General features: G+C 35.8%; 5 protein-coding genes across 5 annotated transcripts; 3 read left to right on the top strand and 2 right to left on the bottom strand.

Annotated features, from left to right (window-relative positions):
- Positions 1-1,581: 1,581 nt before the first annotated feature.
- LOC18018627 lies at positions 1,582-4,870 on the top strand. The gene is made up of 4 exons (XM_006398875.2): positions 1,582-2,159; positions 2,572-2,727; positions 2,816-3,499; positions 3,591-4,870. The coding sequence occupies exons 1-4, from the start codon at positions 1,791-1,793 to the stop codon at positions 4,668-4,670; spliced, it is 2,289 nt and encodes a 762-aa protein (XP_006398938.1). The 5' UTR covers positions 1,582-1,790; the 3' UTR covers positions 4,671-4,870.
- A 178-nt stretch (positions 4,871-5,048) lies between these two features.
- Positions 5,049-7,042, top strand: LOC18018626 (vacuolar protein sorting-associated protein 60.2). The gene is made up of 7 exons (XM_006398874.2): positions 5,049-5,297; positions 5,536-5,687; positions 5,773-5,866; positions 6,030-6,101; positions 6,190-6,301; positions 6,399-6,553; positions 6,852-7,042. Exons 1-7 carry the CDS (start codon positions 5,229-5,231, stop codon positions 6,903-6,905), a joined length of 708 nt encoding a protein of 235 aa, XP_006398937.1. The 5' UTR covers positions 5,049-5,228; the 3' UTR covers positions 6,906-7,042.
- Positions 7,043-7,370: 328 nt separating this feature from the next.
- Positions 7,371-9,920, bottom strand: LOC18018625 (basic leucine zipper 6). Its single transcript, XM_024156465.1, has 5 exons — positions 9,814-9,920; positions 8,747-9,316; positions 8,180-8,255; positions 7,930-8,056; positions 7,371-7,833 (listed from the first exon to the last, which is right to left on the bottom strand). Exons 2-5 carry the CDS (start codon positions 9,280-9,282, stop codon positions 7,649-7,651), a joined length of 924 nt encoding a protein of 307 aa, XP_024012233.1. The 5' UTR covers positions 9,283-9,316; positions 9,814-9,920; the 3' UTR covers positions 7,371-7,648.
- Positions 9,921-12,262: 2,342 nt separating this feature from the next.
- On the top strand, positions 12,263-14,283 carry LOC18018624. The gene is made up of 7 exons (XM_006398872.2): positions 12,263-12,368; positions 12,524-12,632; positions 13,171-13,254; positions 13,355-13,394; positions 13,511-13,579; positions 13,687-13,796; positions 13,899-14,283. Exons 1-7 carry the CDS (start codon positions 12,341-12,343, stop codon positions 14,035-14,037), a joined length of 579 nt encoding a protein of 192 aa, XP_006398935.1. The 5' UTR covers positions 12,263-12,340; the 3' UTR covers positions 14,038-14,283.
- Positions 14,284-16,378: 2,095 nt separating this feature from the next.
- LOC18018623 (transcription repressor OFP13) lies at positions 16,379-17,327 on the bottom strand. Its single transcript, XM_006398871.2, has one exon. It carries the CDS (start codon positions 17,255-17,257, stop codon positions 16,487-16,489), a length of 771 nt encoding a protein of 256 aa, XP_006398934.1. The 5' UTR covers positions 17,258-17,327; the 3' UTR covers positions 16,379-16,486.
- Between the last annotated feature and the right edge of the window lie 1,712 nt (positions 17,328-19,039).

The following is a 19,039-nucleotide window of genomic DNA, read 5'->3' as shown; positions in this document are numbered from 1 at the left end:
CGCGGTTATGTCTATAAACGAATCCATGAAAAAAAAAAAGAATAAATACATTCATCCGCAAATGCAGATCAAAAAACATCAGGTTTAATTAACCGAATACTTATATTTATGCATGGATGCTTCATATTAGATTAATTTAACTATATGGTCTACAAAAATCTAAACTTCTACCATACGAAAACTACATTGTTCCAATAATTTTTGCGCACCAATGACTTATTTGAATGATTTTCACAAACACGATCATGAACCATACTCATGATATCTCCTATCTATATGAACAAGACGGTATAACATCATATCCAGAATGAACAAACAAGAGGCCGCATGAACACACACATATGCCTCTGACATTTTTCTTTTTTGGCGTCTGTCTTTCCAAGGTCACGCAGCACTCGTATTTATGACAGACAAAACCAAATTTTGCAAAAACAAACTTAAGTTTCTCTTTTCTAGTATACAAATGAAATTGCCGTGACCAAAAAGTTGAATAAAATTGTTAACCAACAAGTGGTAATTACTTATAAAAAAAGCACGAAAAACATGATTGGAACAGAACCATTTCATATGACAGATAAGATGGGTCGACATTATTTGTCTAAACAAATGGTGCGAGATGCATATTAAAGTCATACTTGTGAGTTGTGATCAAGATTTAAAGAGCCTCTAGAGTCTAATGTAGATATGCACGATTGGCTGCAATTTAAAGAAGAATAATATATGCTGATAAATTAAAAAAGTTATTGACAATTAACAAAAAATATATATATATATTTGCTCATAGAGCCAATTTTGGTAGCTCTAAATAACTAGAAATAGGTGACCCGGGATTATGTATAAAGTCTAATACTGTAGTTTGTATTAGTGTTATTACTGTGTCATGAGCTGTATTTAAATTTGGTAATATATATGAATGGTATACTAAAAATTGTAAAAAAAGCACAACGGATAATATCAAAACCAGAAAATATTCATTCTTTTTTTTCGGCAACTGAAAATATTAATTCATATAACAAGTATTGTTGGTAACTAATACATGAATTTTCCACTTGTCCCATAAAATATGGATATGAGTTTGAAATTCCTGGATTATGACAGAAAAAAAAAGAAGAAGATAGATTCAGCCATACAAGTCCAATTTTACCAAAGAAAAAAAGAAGTCCAGCTTTATTTAAATTTTGTTCCTTACAATTGTAATACTCCTCTCTATGTAAAACATATATTGGGTCCCAACATACATTTTGATGTCACCGATGATTATGATTATCTGGTTTGATTTTTTTTGTGCAACTATTATCTGGTTTGATATAAGATTATTAAAAAACTAATAAACCAAGAAGACTTTTTGCATCTCCAACGTGGATACAACAGACGTAAGCTATATCCTCTGTTTCACCTGCTCTAAAAATTCTTAACGATAGTTTTGTTAAATAAATAATTTAATAGTTTTTTTGTCAAACTTTTACCATCCTTTTTAATGTATTAATTAATTGCAAAAATGTATTAAATAATTATTTATGATCGTTTTATATTGCCGTCCCTCTCTCTATAAGAGTTGACTCGAAACGCTAAAGAACCAAACGCAGAATCCTTCTCTGTATGAGTCATATTCCTCTCTCTCTCTCTCTTTCTACAAATTTCAAATATTTGCGTCTGAATCACACCGCGTCCACCAAATCCGCCATGCCCATATCTTGAAATCCGATTCTCTCCCCCGAAAATCTCTCGATATCTAAATCAAACCTTATCTCAACCTTTCTTTATCTTCGATCTTAGGTTTAAGCCACTCTATGGTGGTGAGAATGAAGCAGATCATGCGGTGGCCGCCGTGGCCTCCGCTTTTCGCCGTCAAATTCGACGTGGTCGTCGTCGTCCACAAAATCGAGGGGTTAAATTGCGATATTGATTGCGATAATAGTACAGTCGGTGATCAGAATCAGCGAGGTCCAACGAGGAAGAGACCTGTCGTTGAGATCAAATGGAATGGACCCAAAACGGTTACACTCAGACGCTCCGTCGTACGGAATTTCACCGAAGAAGGCGGATTTCGCGGCGACGGCGTCGTCGAGTGGAACGAAGAGTTTAAGAGGGTTTGCGAATTCTCTGTTTACAAAGAAGGAGAGTTTCTTCCATGGCTCGTTTCTTTCACCGTCTTCAATGTCAGTCTATCTCTCTCTCTCTCTCTCTCTCTCTGAAATTGTTGACTGTGATTATCGACTTTTGTGTCTGGTTTTGCTCTGATGAATGATCAATCATCTGATCCATCTTTATAAAGATTCTACCTTTGCCTATACATATGTAGGTACTCTGTAATTTAGCCCCAATTCAAAGGAATCATGTAAAATTGGGATTTTGATTCATTTGGAGATTTTATAATGGAATATAGAACTTTGGTCCAAGGTCTTGATCGGGCATTTTTTTTTGGTTAGAACCGAACTGACATGAAGATTTGATATGTGTTGTGTCTTGAGATGTTTGTCACAACAAGTTACCTTGTGTATTTGTCCTGTAAAGTAAATTAAAAATCTACATTTTGAGTGAGTCTGTTTATACATTCGCTGGTTTATGTAGGGACTGAATCAAGGATCGAAGGAGAAAGTTCGTAGCTTTGGAAAGGCATCGCTGAACATTGCAGAATTCTTTTCATTGATGAAAGAAGATGATGTTCAAGTCAAAGTGCCTCTAAAGATCTGTGGCTCATCATCTGCGCGGAGTCCGTGTCTTCATGTGCGTCCATGATTTCCTCACTAGATGGTTATTTGAAGTGTTACTGTCGTTTCATTTCTCTAATCGCAAGTTTCAACTTATGTTACAGATATCTCTTCAGTTTTCCCCTAAAGAATCATTGCCTGAAAGACAGAGATCCGCTCTTCCTGTTCTGTGGTCTCCTCTTTCCGCAGAGGCCGAGAAAGCCGAGTCTGTCGTAAAAGTAGGCCTGAGAAAGATGAAAACATTCAACCATTGCATGTCAAACCCCCACGCATCGGAAAATGAGACTAGTAAAAAAGATGGAAGCAGCGGAAGTGAAAGCAAAAGCCCTGAGAGAAATCTTGATTCTGAGTCTACTTATCCTTCTGATACAGATTCTCTGGATGAAGGTAATGCTGGGGAAGACTCAGAAGAGAACAAAGAGAATGCAAGCGGTGTGGCTGATCCGGTTAATTACGAAACTCTTCGATATGCAAATTGGGCTAGAGGCTCGTTCCATGCTGATACAAACCCCGAAGATGAGGATTTGATATATTACAGCAATCGCAGGCCATTAGCAGAGACCGAGCATTGCAGTGATGAGGTTTCGAATGAGGCAGTAAGCGTAGTACAGGCGAATGGACAAATGTCTAAGAAGAGAATGTTATCTTGGAAGAAGAGAAAACTCAGTTTTAAATCTCCTAAACAGAAAGGCGAACCACTTCTTAAAAAGGATTGTCTTGAAGAAGGCGGTGATGATATCGATTTTGACCGTAGACAACTAAGTTCATCTGATGAGTCTATCTCTGATGTATAATACATTGACTTCATTCGTTTGTAGTTCTCGGTTTTCATATATAGTCAGACATTGTTTCTTTAACTCTTGAATTATTATTTTGCAGTGGTATAGGTCTGATGATTCAACCATGAAGCCATTATCCGAGTTTGGAGATGATGACTTTGTTGTTGGTAGCTGGGAAACCAGAGATATCACAAGCCGTGATGGGCTGATGAAACTCACGGCTCGAGTATTTCTCGCATCAATCGATCAAAGGAGCGAGAGAGCTGCTGGAGAAAGCGCCTGCACAGCCTTAGTTGCAGTGATGGCACATTGGTTAGGCTCCAACAGGGACATAATCCCAACAAGGTCAGAGTTTGACAGTCTTATCAGAGAAGGATCATCCGAGTGGAGAAACCTGTGCGAGAAGGAGGAATACCGGGAACGGTTTCCAGACAAACATTTCGATCTCGAGACGGTTCTCCAGGCGAAGATCAGACCCATCTGTGTAATCCCCGAGAAATCATTCATCGGTTTTTTCCATCCAGAAAAATCAGAGGAAGAAGAAGACACGAGTCTAGACTTTCTCAAAGATGTAATGTCCTTTGATAGTATATGGGAAGAGATCATGGAACAAGAACCAGAAGAGTCTACAAGCGAACCCGTGATCTACATTGTGAGCTGGAATGATCATTTCTTCGTCCTTCTTGTGGACCACGATGCTTATTACATCATAGACACGCTTGGAGAGAGGCTCTATGAGGGTTGCAACCAAGCTTATGTCTTGAAATTCGACAAAGATGCAGAGATCCAGAGATTGGCACCGGTTAACACTGACCAAGGGAACCAGAAACCAGGTGGTAAGAACAAGTCCGATGGATCAACAGAATCAGATGAAAAAGAAGAAGAAAACGAAGAAGTAGTAGTGTGTAGAGGTAAAGAGTCGTGTAGAGAGTATATAAAGAGCTTCCTCGCTGCGATTCCAATACAGCAAGTGAAAGCTGATATGAAGAAAGGATTGGTATCGTCTTTGCACCACCGTCTTCAAATCGAGCTTCACTACACCAGACACCTTGATCAACCCAAACTCAATCTGCTGCTAGAATCCTCTGCAAGAGAAGCAATTGTGTCTGAAAATGTCGTATTCAGCAGTGGTGGTGGGTTTGGTTGCGAAATGGCTGAGCTTTTGGGCGTTGAAGTTTGAGACAAGTGTATAGAGTAAAAAAGTCTCCTTTAGTGTGAATTTTTGGTGTTTTAACTTAATAATTTTTTTTTGCCTTATGTTGGTGTTCATAATGTCTTCTTTGGAAAGTCAAAGAGAAAGACTTTTTCTTCCTCTCCTACAATAATGTATTGAGGAAATTTACCAGAGATGTTATAATATTATTCAATAAAAACATTAACTAATTGATAAAATGCTATTGGATCTCAATGGATTGGTGTTTAATTTTAAGTACGTACTTATTTGTGGAAATTTTAAAATGTTAACCCGTAACTGGAGTACTTATTTGTTGTAATTTTCATGTTTTTTTATTAATCAAACCAGGAAAGCCGAGAAAAAGGTGAGAAAAAAAGACCAAAAAAAAAAAAAAATTAAAGCAATATAACTTGTTAGCAAATCGATAAATACGGAATTCTTCCGGCGAAGTTTCTCCAAATTTTCGAGCTCTTCTTTTTGTTTGTCTAGGAGAAGAAGTCTTGTGTCTGTATCATCTGAATTGTCGCAGAAACTAGTTGTTTCAAGGAGTCGAAGTAGGAGACGATGAAGAGAATTTTTGGTGCGAAGAATAACAAAGAGCCTCCACCGTCCATCCAGGATGCCTCTGATCGGGTTTCTACTTCTCGCTTTTTTTTTTTTACTTTCTTCTCGAAATCGTTTGAGGAATGTGTGTGGAGATTTAGGGTTTTCGAGAGCCGTCGGTTTCTGGGTTTGCGATTGTCGAAATTCGTAAAATAATCGATTGAGATGTGTTTCGAGATTTAGCTAGCTCTCATAGCTCTCATAGAATGGACAAAAGTAGCTATGCTTGATCTTTAATCCCAGTTTTTTTTTTTTTTCATCTTCTCAGATCAATAAAAGAGGAGAATCAGTGGAAGATAAGGTTAAGAGGCTTGATGCCGAGCTCTGCAAATACAAAGAACAGATCAAAAGGACAAGACCTGGTCCTGCTCAGGAAGCTATCAAAGCTCGAGCTATGAGAGTTCTCAAGCAAAAGAAAATGTAAGACCATATATTTCATCCTTCATATCTTGTACGTGCATCTTTCGGTGGACATATGCTTAGTACCATCTGTTACCATTTTTAGGTATGAAGGACAACGTGACATGCTCTACAATCAGACTTTCAACCTTGATCAAGTTTCTTTTGCTGCTGAAGGCCTCAAAGATGCTCAACAAACTGTATGTATCAATCAGTTTTTCTCATCTTCCTAACAAAATGATACATATCCAACCAGAATCTGAATCCTATATGATGTTTGATGTACATGAATGCGGTAGGCACTAAGATAGATAGAACTCGGAATAACTATATATGTCATCTAAAAGACTTGCTTATTTGCAGATGACAGCGTTGAAATCTGCCAACAAGGAGTTGAAAGGAATGATGAAAACCGTCAAGATTCAAGATATTGATGTACGTTGATCTTTCTTATTCAAGCAGGCTCTCTTGTATGGGCTTCCTAGATGCCGCTTATTATGACTTATTTACTGTTATCGCACAGAATTTACAAGACGAGATGATGGATTTAATGGATGTGAGTTCTGAAATTCAAGAGACACTGGGGAGGAGCTATAATGTTCCTGATGACATTGACGAAGATGACCTCATGGGCGGTAAGTTGTTGCTGAGTACTCTCTGTCATTGACACTTTTTCAGACTTTATGCTGCTTGGGATCGGTTGAAACTATTGGCATGTGTTTGTGAATTCAGAGCTTGAATCTCTTGAAGCTGACATGGGAAACGAGACTGAAGCAGATGGAGTGCCTTCCTATCTCCAACCCGATAAGGAACCGGATCTTGATGAGGAACTGAACTTGCCTCCACCACCAAATCGGGATACAAGACCTCAACAGGGACGAGCTCAGGTGAGTTTCCTCAACCCTTTTTCTCTCTTTTATTTATGAGCTTTGAGGTACTTAAAGCAAACGTTGAGAAATCGGATGATTAACCTCTATATATCCTCCTGTGACACACACTTATCTTGGCTGTAGAGGAATCTATTAGAGGCTGATCTAGTCTTTGTTTTCACGTTTTGTTTCATGAGAAAATGAGTGATATTTCTTACACGATAACTACCATATAATATACTCTCCTAGTACATGTTATATCGATTTTGGACAACTTTTTCTTATGTAAGGCTGATGAGAGATTTATGATGAACAGGCTGAGGATGAATGGGGACTACCGGCGGTACCACGTGCATCACTTCGAGGCTAAATTCTGTTTTCACACGTTTGTGTGCATAAAAAAAAATTCATCTGAAAGCAACTTCACTTGTGAAAGCTACTATTCTAAAGCCTTTAAATCCCGCACTGATGTAATATGTTTTGTGCATATTATCCTTGGACCCTCGATTTGGTCTCTCTATTGGATTTTTTAACAAGGAAACCTCAGAATCCCACATTCATCAAATAGATAGCTAGAAAAAAGAAGAACTTTATCCCTTTCACCATATTATTAGTATTGTTCGAGAAGCTTGAGTATTTCCGATAAGCTGAATCCAACTCTCCACAACATTCATAAGTCAAACTTTCTTCATCGACTGAAACCAGAAAAGTTTGCTGAGATGTCTCCCAACAGCACAATAATTGTCGTTAAGTATTTGTCGTCTCCAGCCACTTCCTATTGATGTAAAATTTTACAACAAATCTATTACTACTGTAATATAGTTTACGGTACTAGACCAGAAGTTGCTTATATTCCCTCCTTAAAGCTACTCATTCAAATCCACCACAATGAGCAACTACAATTATGATTACAACATTAGAATCCCAATATTTAGTTAAAAGAAACAGACCAAGTCCCATACTTTCCACCCAGAAAGTGGGATACTTTATAGTCTGCTAAATCATATTTATACAGATCAAAAAAAAGATTTTGTCCTTTTCTCAAACATAGAAAATGTTATTAGCTCTAGCATTCTTTAACCTACTTATTCTTCTTGTGGGGGATTCTTGTCTCTAGTTGAGATTGAGTTTGGTCAGATCCAGCAACTTCCAGTCCAAGTGTGACGAAGCTGTCCTTGGAGTTATATTTGAACCAGCAGAGTATGACCTGACCAGCCTGTTATTGTTGTTATTGCTTCCTAAGTTTCCCAATCCAGATTTCAATATCTGAGCTTCCTTCTTCAGTAGCTGGTATTCACCTACAGAGAATATTTGGTAAGTGAATCAGGGGATCGATCTCAATCTCTGACTCAGACGATCCTTGAATATTTAGTTTATGCCATGTTTTTATTTACCTTCCCTAATGAGCTTGTCCTGCTTCAGTATCGCCATCTGCTGCTTCAACTGGCTATTCTCCAGGGAAAGTGTTGCACGTGTCTGAAGAAGTGAAGCCACTCTCACTGATAAATCTGCTTCCACCGTCTGCAAACGATATTGGTATTGGTTAGTAGCAGATTTTTATCATACTAATAGACAAAACAACCAACGCGGTTGAGACCAGGCCGATTGGGTTTTAGATAGTATAAGCTTGAATAGAAACTCTACCTGCAACATGGATACCCTCCTTTCAAGTTCAGCAATGTACTGGAGCTTACGAACTCTCGAGCGCTGTCCCGGATTCCTAGCAAAGTAAAGACAGATAAATCAAGCATATGACACAACAAGATAGTGTTCAAGTTTCCGAAATTGGACATTCTAAGAGCACTCTAGTGGACACACACATACACACCCACACACATATCATCTACATATTTGCCAATGTAGTAGTCATAACAACTCCCAGTGTAAACCAGAGATATGGAAGTTCTTGCTCCTATCTTTCTTTTTACTTAAAAACCAGAAACCAAAGTATTCTTATCGTTATGTCTGCATCTTAAGCTAGATGCAGCGGTACCACATTAGAGCTCACGGACAAAAACTAGATACACCCATATGAATGATGTTTATTAGGAAGCCGCTAAAGAATAATCTTAAGGTAGGGCCCTACAATTAAGTACTGATGCTAAGAGACTAATGCCATAAGAAGATTAATGTTCATTGAACCGCATATGTGTGATAAAGAACACTCTTAAGGTAAGGACAGTACAATGAAGAAGATTTAGGTTCTCTCACCTTTTTGCATTTGGTACGCCCATTGAACCGCAAGCATTTTCTGCCACAGGTGGAGAGTTGATCCCTTTCACAGTATCATCTGGGTTCTGAGGAGGTTTCTGAGAAGCAAAATCCGAGAATGCAGAAGCAATAGGGTTGTTAGAGAAGCTTGAGTTGTTCCTCGCTCTTGGCGAGTTAGGACCATATACACAGGCTGACTCCAGCTCCCCACAAGCTTCAGAAGTCAAACTCTCTTCATCTTCGCTTTGGTTAAAACCAGAGAAGTTAGCTGAGATGTCTCCCAAAAGCACAACCGAGTCACTAGCTGAGCGGCGCAGAGGACCACCTCCAGTGAGCATCCCATCAGTTTTCTCGTGCAGCAACTCATCAAGCCAAGCTGGTTGATCATCGAGCGTGGAATCTTGAGTGGAAGAGTTGTACTGGCCAATGTATGATTCAATGGGTGAAGAAGAAGAGTAATAAGTATCTGCAACCGGATTCAGGGACATCTTCTTTGGAATCGGGCAACGAGGAGGAAGCTGACCAGGCCTTGACATGATTAAAGCTATGAGATTTGCTTCACAGGTTTTCCTAAGAAATCAAAAGATTCAAAAGCTTTACTAGCAGGAAATAGTTAAACAAGCTGCTATATATCATCATCATCAACCTAAAGAAAGTAGAGCTCTATGCAAAGACAACTTACACACTAAACCCCAGTTTCAGCTATCAAACAGAAACCTCAATCACAGACAAAAATCTTAATTTAGTCAAAAAAAGTTTGTGAGGTAAAAAAAGATCCCGACAGCCATCCTTGTACTAACCCCACACGACAAAGAAAACAAACGAACGAACAAAAAAGCAAAAAAATTTAGACGAACAACATCGAATCAATGAAACAGTTAGCAGAGGAGTCATTACGAGCTTAAGGAAAAACGGCATTGAAATAAAACCCAGAAACTTTAACAACAGAGACAGTAAACGAAGCCCTGAAAATCACCGGAGTTTGAATCGAATAATCGAGCAGACTCATAAGGAATCAAGCAGACCAAGTTTTAAGTCTCCAATCATGGAAAAGATTCTTAATTTACCTCCGGGAAAATTTATCCGGCGAAGAAAGTGACAGGGGAACAATGCGGAGTAAAAGAGCAAAACGGCGAGTGTATGCGAAGAAAGATATTAAAGCGTGCAACACCAATCGTATATCGAACAAAAAAAAAAAAAAGAGAATTTATTCTTTTCGCTTTATCTCACAGCTACGTGCGTATAAATAATGTATTAAAAAAAAATGTGTGTATAAAATGTGTGTATAGGCAAGAAGGGAATTGAAGAGGAAGGCCAAATTCCAAAAAACACAATTGGCTGGAGACGAGGTGTACGGACGGCTTTTGGGCCCTTTACTTTTTTTTTTTTTTTTGGTCAAGGTCAGGTCACTGACCCCATCCGTACTTTAAAACAAAAAAAAGAAAAAAGTTTCACATTGATTACGATATTTCAACAGATTTTGGCATTTACATTAACACGTCCCAATTTTTGGTTTTAATACATTCTGATCAATCTAGAACGTTCGCCAAGGAACAGCTGTAAAGGAAATAGTCAAGAAGCAGAGTGTTTTTTAAAAAAATAGATTGTTATAATAATTATTCCGTTTCATAATAAATGTCGTTTTATAATAAATGTCATTTTAGATTTTATTTTTTATTTCAAAAAAAATGTTATTTTGTTTTCCTGTTTTATCCCTTATTAAAAATAATAATCTTTGTAATCAAATATTATAAAAGTATATTAATTAAGGGTATATTTTTATATTTTATTAATTTTTTAATCTGTGTGAAATGTATTACGGAGAAAGTATAATGTTATGTGTTGTCGACAAAAAAAATAATATAATGTTATGTACAGCGTAATCAATATGGTTGAATTTGTATCATTAAAGTGTTGGAATAGAAAAATAACCAATTTTGCTTACCATATCACAAAACTTTCTTCGCTTAATATTTTCAATAATATTTAGTTAGATATATCATATTCGACGTTCTTAGATTTGCATTGACACAAAATTTTATTTACCATTTAACACATTTTGGGTATTAGTTTTGACCCTAAGTACAAAAAAGTTTCTTATAGATCGAGGTGTTGTATTCGATCTCATTCACTTTCTGAGTTAGATCGTCTCAACTTGAAAGCAATACACAAATAGTCTCTTAATTTGATTGGTACATTATGTAAGTTGTAACAATTGTGTTTAACCGCGGATGTGGATTATTTTTCATCAGTCTATTTGATTCCCAAACGAATTATTCAAAAAATTGATGGCTCAGCAATTTTATTATCAATATGATATCGAAATTACGAATGTTTAAGTACTATAGTCCGCTTCTTTAGGCTAGTAAATCGTGAGCAAACAAATCAAACAGTCATAATATATTTACGAAAACTCGCTGATTCAAAAGAAAATCAATTCACATGCCAAAAATAGACATAAAATGATCCATTTTTTTTTAGTTAAAGGACATAAAATGGATATACACGTCATTGTAAATGTAGAGTGACTCTTTTCATCCACAAAATCCATTATGTATCCTGTTAATAAAAGTGTCAAAGCATGTATCTTAGAGTAGATTTTTTTTTGTTGGCAAAAAAAAAAGCGTAGTTTTTTATTTGACCAAATTCTTAGAATAGTTGTTAACGAGAGAGTTTAAAATTAATCAAGGTCTTCTTTTTGCCTTTTTAAAAATTGAGACTTGACCTATATAAAAACAGCTGTGCTTCAAACTTTAAGTATTATATAATATATCGAGTACTTGTTTCGTTTACGCAAAGTTGAGATTTTTGTGTTTCCATTTGTATTTACTTTGGTGGGGAATTAATATCATGAAAATAAATATACTATAATAACATATAGCCATTCAACACTTAAATATTAAGATGTCGACAAAAAAAAAACTAAGGAAGATATTTCTCTTGAAATGAAAGTAATGGTGATGAAAAGAACTCAACTATATTTAACGTTTAATTTTTTCAAGATTCGAAATTCAATAGTTCCTGATCCTTGCTTGGAATCTAGAAAGTTGCAGCTTCAATCCATGTGTGTATTTGGTCCAAAACAAAAAAAAAAAATCATTTGTGTACGAACAGTTGATATCAAAATTCAAGAGTGTCGAACAAGAAAGCACACACCTAGCTATTTTATTTATTTATCACAAATTTCCTTCGTTCAAAGCGAATCCATAAACGCACAAGTTTATGTAGTTTTTCCTTTTTGATCCTAAAGTTTATGTAGTTCAACAAATTTAGCTTATCAAAAACAAAATGTGAACTAGGGTCCGGTTCACTATCAAAACATACCCCCCCAAATTCCAATAAACCATACAATTTAAAGGGACTAGAAAGAAAGAAAAAGAAAAAAGGGAATTCATTTTCTCCGTTAAAAATCAACGGTCAAAACAAAGCACATATGGAGACGAGTGTGCCACGTGGTCGCTAATCCACCACAATCATTTTTCATCTACTCGGCAATAACACACTCTCCTTCCCTCGCTTCGACTTGGTATTCCAAATCTCTCCATCTCTCCTCTCTTTCAGCATTTTCCAAGGAATTTCTCCGCAACAATATCCATGGGGAAACACAATAATCAGAGTCCAGGTTCGTTTAAATTAACCATTGGATCTTCAGCTTTTACTTTTTCCTTTTCTTTTTTTACGATCCAATGCTTGTGGATACACGAGGCTCTTCATCTTCTTCTTTCGATCGGTGTCGTTCTGGTGATGACTGATCCTTTGTTTTGCGGTTTATATTAGACGAAACTGATGCGGCAACGGATCCGGCGTGGGAATGCGAGGGCAAAGGAGCTTGTGAATTGAAACACAAACAATTTGCTGATAGATTCATGCCTCATATCCTCAACTTGTGAGAACGATTTGTCCCCGATTCTTATGCATCTTTTTTTTTTAATTCTTCCTATTTTCGATTTCGTTCAGCTTCTTATGCTGGCTTTATTGGTTGCCCACTTACTTTGTTCTGTTCGAGTTACGTTCGGCTTCATCTGTAACGAAATCTATCCTTGAGTTTAAGAAAATTTCCAAGTAAATTAGGTTTAGATTCAGTTTTGGTTTTTGTTTGATTCAATTTGGTATTGTTTGAACCGAATTAGATTCAAAAGGTTTGGTTATTTGCGTAACTGTAGATCACCTAGATGAATCCATCCACAGGGATTTGAATTTTGTAGGCATGGCTGTTTCAGAAGCTTTCATCCATTTGATTGTAATTTTCTAGCCGAAGATAGTAGTTGTTGTAAACTGAGCTGCTGCTCTTACGTGTTCCTTGCATCCCAAGTTCCATTAATGACAAATTGCGGATCACAAGTTTGGTTTTAGTTCTCAACCATTTTGAGTCGTATGTTGAATTGGATTCTGATTCTTAACACGAGTTGTGGCATTTGTTTTAGGTACGGTGCTTGCGCAAACGCCAACGATTTTGACATGTATGCACCAGATGCTTCGTTTGAGGACCCTTTAACACATGCTCTAGGGTATGTGTGATCATCCTCTACTAATACCTTCATGTTCTTGCTTGCAATTACAGAGATTTCCTCACTTTTGAAATTTCAATTTCTACCCTTGTCTTTTCAGGGTGAAGCAAATCAAATCAGCATTTTATTCACTTTCTAAGGTAATATAATCTCACTTCTCATTCCCTCACTTCACTGTTTACTATATACTATGATGATGGAACTACATATCCCCAAGCAAAGACTCAATCACGCATCATATATATTTTCCTCACAGGTGTTCAGTGAGTCGAAGATAGTAGAATATCATATTCAGGAAAGTGAAATCGCACCGGGGAAGAAAGAGGTTAGAAATTTAGAATCCTCGTATTTTAGTCTCGTTACTACTATTACATGATATTTTTGGTAACCTTTTCATCATTTAATTACAAGAAACAATTTATGGAAAAACAGATACTAATTGACAACAAACAACACTACAAGATCTTTGGAAAGAACATAGATATGATCTCTCTCATTAAACTCTATGTTGAGAACGGGAAGATTGTCCGACACGAAGACTGGTAATAATTATATATCCTTTTTCTCAAAACAGCTAATTTCACAGATTCTATTTTTGTATCATTAATTTCGTATTAACTGCTTGTTGGTGAATAATGTATCAGGTGGGACAAGAAACCTCTGAGCAACAGAGACACGGTTGGCTTCCCGTTAGTCGGGCGTGCAATGGAGATGGGTCGAAGAGGTTTGATGCTAGCGACTCATGCCATGATGGGTTTTGGTAAAGACCCTGACTCGCACTGAATAAAGGAAACACACACACACACACACACACTGACACATTTTATTATAGTCTCTAGTAGGTTCTTCAGAATGCTACTTGAATTTGAGGAACTCCTTAAAACTGGATTGGTTTCGGTTTTAGTTTGATTTGTGTAATATGTTTATGTATTGTTGGTTTTGGCTCGATTACTTTTTCTACTTCTCGTTGTTCCTTGCGCCTCAAGTACCCAATAGTCGGATATTTCAGCTAATGAAGGCGTCTAAATCGATTTTTTTTTTTCATATTAGTGTTGTCTTCTCTAAAATTTGAATTCAAGGCAGTAACGAATTTGAAATGGGAAGTTTCTGTCGTTGAACCAACCTGAACCATATTGATTTTGGTTTGTTTTCTGCTAAATCTGAATAAACCAGTGTGGGTGTGGGGCCAGGTTGAAGAACCTTCCCCAAATGGGCCTTCAACTGTCAAATCTAAGTGTCCATGTATTTTTGTCTCGTTCTTGACGTAGTATATTTAGATGATAGATTTTGCGACTGTAGTCTGTTTATCAAACAAGTTGGGCCCCTATTTTATACTTTATAAAAAAAAACATAAACATAATGATAGTGATTTTTGCAAGTAGAAACAAAAAAGATGTTCTGTGAAATAAACTGTTGTTAGTTGTATGATGTTACATGTTTTCTTTTTAAATAACAAATTTGTCTTTTATTTAACAGATGTTTGATATATAGTTTTCTGTACGTTTAAAATTCCCATTTAAAAAAAAAAATTCGTGTAGGATCCATATATCTCTGAGGACCTGCCCTATGTACTATATGTATCTCTTAAAAGAAAGCAAAAGATAATAACAATTTTTGGTGCAATTGGGGAGTAGAGCACATACATAATAATACTGTGATAGTTGTAATAAAATGATGAAAAGAAAATAAAACAAAACAAGAAACATTAAACGTCGTCGTCTAGGTTGGTCCCAGAAATAAATGTGGAGCAATAAATGGAAAGAGATAAGAGAGAAGTAGGTCTATGATGTTGGGATTCACAGGGTGTGTGTGTGTGTGACCACACCACCATCGCTCATCTCATGTTACTCTTCCTTCATTTCTCAATCCAAATTACAAATTACAAATCTCTTTTGCTTCATTTCAATTCCAATCTAACTCAGTATAGACCAACATTCTCTTTTAATGCACCATCGTAAATACAGTATCTTGTTTTTATAATAATCTTTGAATATTCTAAATTTTAAATTCCTTTATAAATATCATAAATTATATATTTCTGCATAAAATTTTGAATATCTCTACATAACTTTGGAGCATTTCTATTTCATACTTACTTTCAAGATATTGACTCGCATATGATTAACATAAAGTAAACTGTTTTGTTTACATATATACCATGATGATACTTTTTAAGTGTCAAATCAAATGTTGATAATACGTCAAATTTGATAATTAATAAACTTCTTTATTGATACTCTTTTGCTAAATAACCAACGCACTTTCAATATAGCAATTTGAAGTAAACTTGCAATATTACTCATTAAAAACAAAACAAAAGGAATTAAATAGGACTTTCAAAATACTATATTTGATGTTTTCACAATTTTTATTTACACTCATCTTATTTCACTGCGTTTATCAAATATATTTTTTTGTTTCATAGATACTACAATTTTGATAGGTTTCATGAAAATGTGTTTATATTGACTTTGCTAAGAATATAAAATTGTTATAGTGCTAGTCAAGAAGATTATGGTATGAATATAAACAACGATACGTTGGATATATATAAACTACATTTATTTAAGTAAACTATAAAAATGATTAAGTAGACATAAACTATTACTACGAAATATGATTTAACTAGTAAAATGATTTTTCAAAAAAAAACGTCTAACTCACAAACGAACATTTACCATGTTGTGGTGTTTATTTGGTGAAGATTTTTTTTCTTTTATATAACAAACATTTGGTGAAGATCTTAAGATATAAGAAAATGCTTAAGGTCCAATTGCATTATAAATACTCTATATCGTAGATGCCGAATGAGATCTAAAATGAAAAAATCAAATAGTTTTTACGTCCTTTTAAGACAAAGAAAGTCAAAATTAAATATCTTAAATAGCATATATACAAGTTTCATTTCTCTGTTGTTATTTTTTTTTTTGGGGAACTGTTTTACAGTTTTACTGGATTCATTGGTATGATTCTGCTGAGTTTCGTGCGGTCGCTATGAATTTACGTGTGGAAGTTGTTACTTTCCCTTATGAGTTATGAGAAAAAGGGTTTTACCAAAGAAAAAAAAAAGTTATGAGAAAAGTTACCACAGTACTTAAAGACTTAAGAAGTTAATGAAGGCTCTAAATATATATAATCGAGAATATATGGGTTTCCTCTAACCACTAATTACTTTTTACAGAATCCAAAAAGTTAATCTGATAAAAAAAAAAAAGCTTTTTGTTTTTATTTTTTAACAGCTCCGTCTCTCTTCCTCTTCGATCTCCGTCTGTCCTCGAGATGATGAATAAACCGGTGACGACGGCAAAGACGAAACGGCGGTGGAGTAACGAGCCGAATCCGAAATCGAAGCCGACGTAGTCTCGGCGCCGGAATCAGAGAGTCCAGAGAGGAGATCGACGAAGGCGCTGACTATAACGCCGTGGCTCCTCCTCCCGTTCATCCTCAAGTACCATGCAAGCATCGATTCCAAGCTCTGCCAATCCTTAGCCAACTCACCGTGACTCCTCACCATCTCCTCCATCGATCGCCGGAAATCTCCGTACGGATCTTCCGATTCCATCGCCACCGCAACGCTGATATCCTCAATCGGCGGCGTATCCACCGATATCGCCGCCTTCGATTTCGAGTCAGAGCCAGATTTCGATTTCTCGTTAATCTCTTCCAGAATCGAGCTCGTGACTCCCGGATCGAAGAATAACCGCTCCGATCTAACCACTCCTCTCACCACAACCTCCAGCGATTCAGCGTCGAGGTCCTGATCCGACTCGGTAGAGTGACTCGCCGTCTCGGACGAGTTCGTGAACCATGACTCGGGAGTTTCGGCTTCTAATGAGTCGACATTGTGGTGGTTGTGGTCGAAGAAGACGGAGTTGACGGTCTTGATCATGTCGTCTCCGACTCGGAATGAAAGCGTTTTGGCATTGTAGCAGAGAGGAACCGCGAGTAATCCACCGGCTCCGCCTCTGAACAGAGAAGAAAGCTTTAGCTTCCTCTTCCCCATTTTTTAACTTCCAATTTTTTTTTTATTTTTTTTTTGGTTCTGGTTAGGGAGAAGCTTTTTGAGATGGCAATTAATGGAAGGGGAAGAAGAGTTGGAGGGAATGATATAAGAGGGGGAGAGGAGAGAGCTGGTGGGTCAGGTCATGTGTCTATTTAATTTTATTTTATTTTTGTATTCTTTTTTAATTAAATGTTCATTTTCTTGAGTATTAATTTAATGTTTTTTCTAAATGTTAAATTTCCAACCGCTAAAGTGATTTTACTTCTTTAGTCTACTAAAGTCTTAAACATAGATAAATTACGAAGACTGAAGTTAAAGTTTTTTTTGTGGTTAGCTTTTTGGATTCGTTTCTGCACAACCGGGATTTAAATAGTTTTTTCCAAAATATATGCTACTATCCAAATTTAACTTGCCTTTCTGCACTATGCTGTCTAAATTATTGATCAAAAGTTATTAAAACCATATATATTAATATATATATATGTAAATATATATCAAATAACCTAAAATCATATTATCCCAAACTCATAGTATTTATTTTTATCATCTTCGAGTCATACACGTTACCAGAGTTATTCCGAGTTATATAACACAACAACGTCACATGACCTGATCCCAAAATATAATAAATTTTGTAATGATCGAAATGGTGCTTTACTGCAATGCATCATATCTCGACTCCATGATTAAACGGTGTTAATATCATCATGGTGTGGTCTTATAAAAACTCTTCTTATTTGTCCATTGAGTGATAGTCCAATACACACATTAAATGAAAATAACCATATTTTTATGAATTTATAAATTGTTTTGCTAGTTTTAGAAAAGTTCAATATTGTGTGGCATTCACATATACTTAAACAGATTATTATCTCCCCATGTTGTTGGAGAGGTGAATTTGAAGTAACAAAAACAAAAAAAAACAAAAATCATACAAATCTATTAAATTACCTTACCCGAATTTGAAAATTTGTTGCTTATTACCTGAATATGAATATAGGATGATCTATATTATTATAATTCTGAGCACGTCCTATGAGTTAGTAAGACGCAGCAATCTCATTAAATTTAGTTGAAGACAAGAAAATATTAGATACTCCGTATTATTCATTGAAGAGGAATAAATAAATAAATATGTACATCAAAATGGTAGTCCCGAGCCAATGACAAAGCACTGTGCAGAACACAAAGCATTAAAACGATTGCTTACAAGAAAATGTTGCAGAAAACAAATCCCAATATAAAAATATAGTATAATTTTATCTATAAAGGTTGATTGACGGTACTACATTCTTGTCCATTGGCTCGTCATGTCAAATCTTCTTCTCATTTATAATTTCTCTCTACTTCAGGATGATTTTAGGTTTCTTTTACATCCGAATTAATTTTTAGGCTATCTTCCTAAGATTGTGCTCAAGTTCAAAAATTGATTTAAAAGTTTTTTTTTCTATCATTTATACATGAAAATAAACACATGTATGCTAATTTGAATATATCAAGGTTATGAAACGAACTCTTACGAAACTGTTATAATGCACGCAGTTTTGGGAAATAAAAAAAGTAAGAAATGCAGTCAGTTCTGACTTCCCATGAGCTATATTGACAGAATTTAACTTTTTTCTATTAATATTCTCGGTCAACATGTTATTTGTAAATTACAATATATATATATATAACTGTATGTGCGTAAAACGTAAAGAAGATGTGTATCTAGAAACAAATAATAAGTTTTGAGGAAATGAGGTCTCTATTGATTGAATCAAATGACTAGTCGCAGCACAT

The sequence above is a fragment of the Eutrema salsugineum genome, unplaced genomic scaffold (assembly GCF_000478725.1).
Source record: "Eutrema salsugineum unplaced genomic scaffold, Eutsalg1_0 scaffold_2, whole genome shotgun sequence".
NCBI classification, from domain to species: Eukaryota; Viridiplantae; Streptophyta; class Magnoliopsida; order Brassicales; family Brassicaceae; genus Eutrema; species Eutrema salsugineum.
The sequence above is the reverse complement of the archived record's forward strand: the minus strand, read 5'-3'. Positions and strand labels throughout refer to the sequence as shown.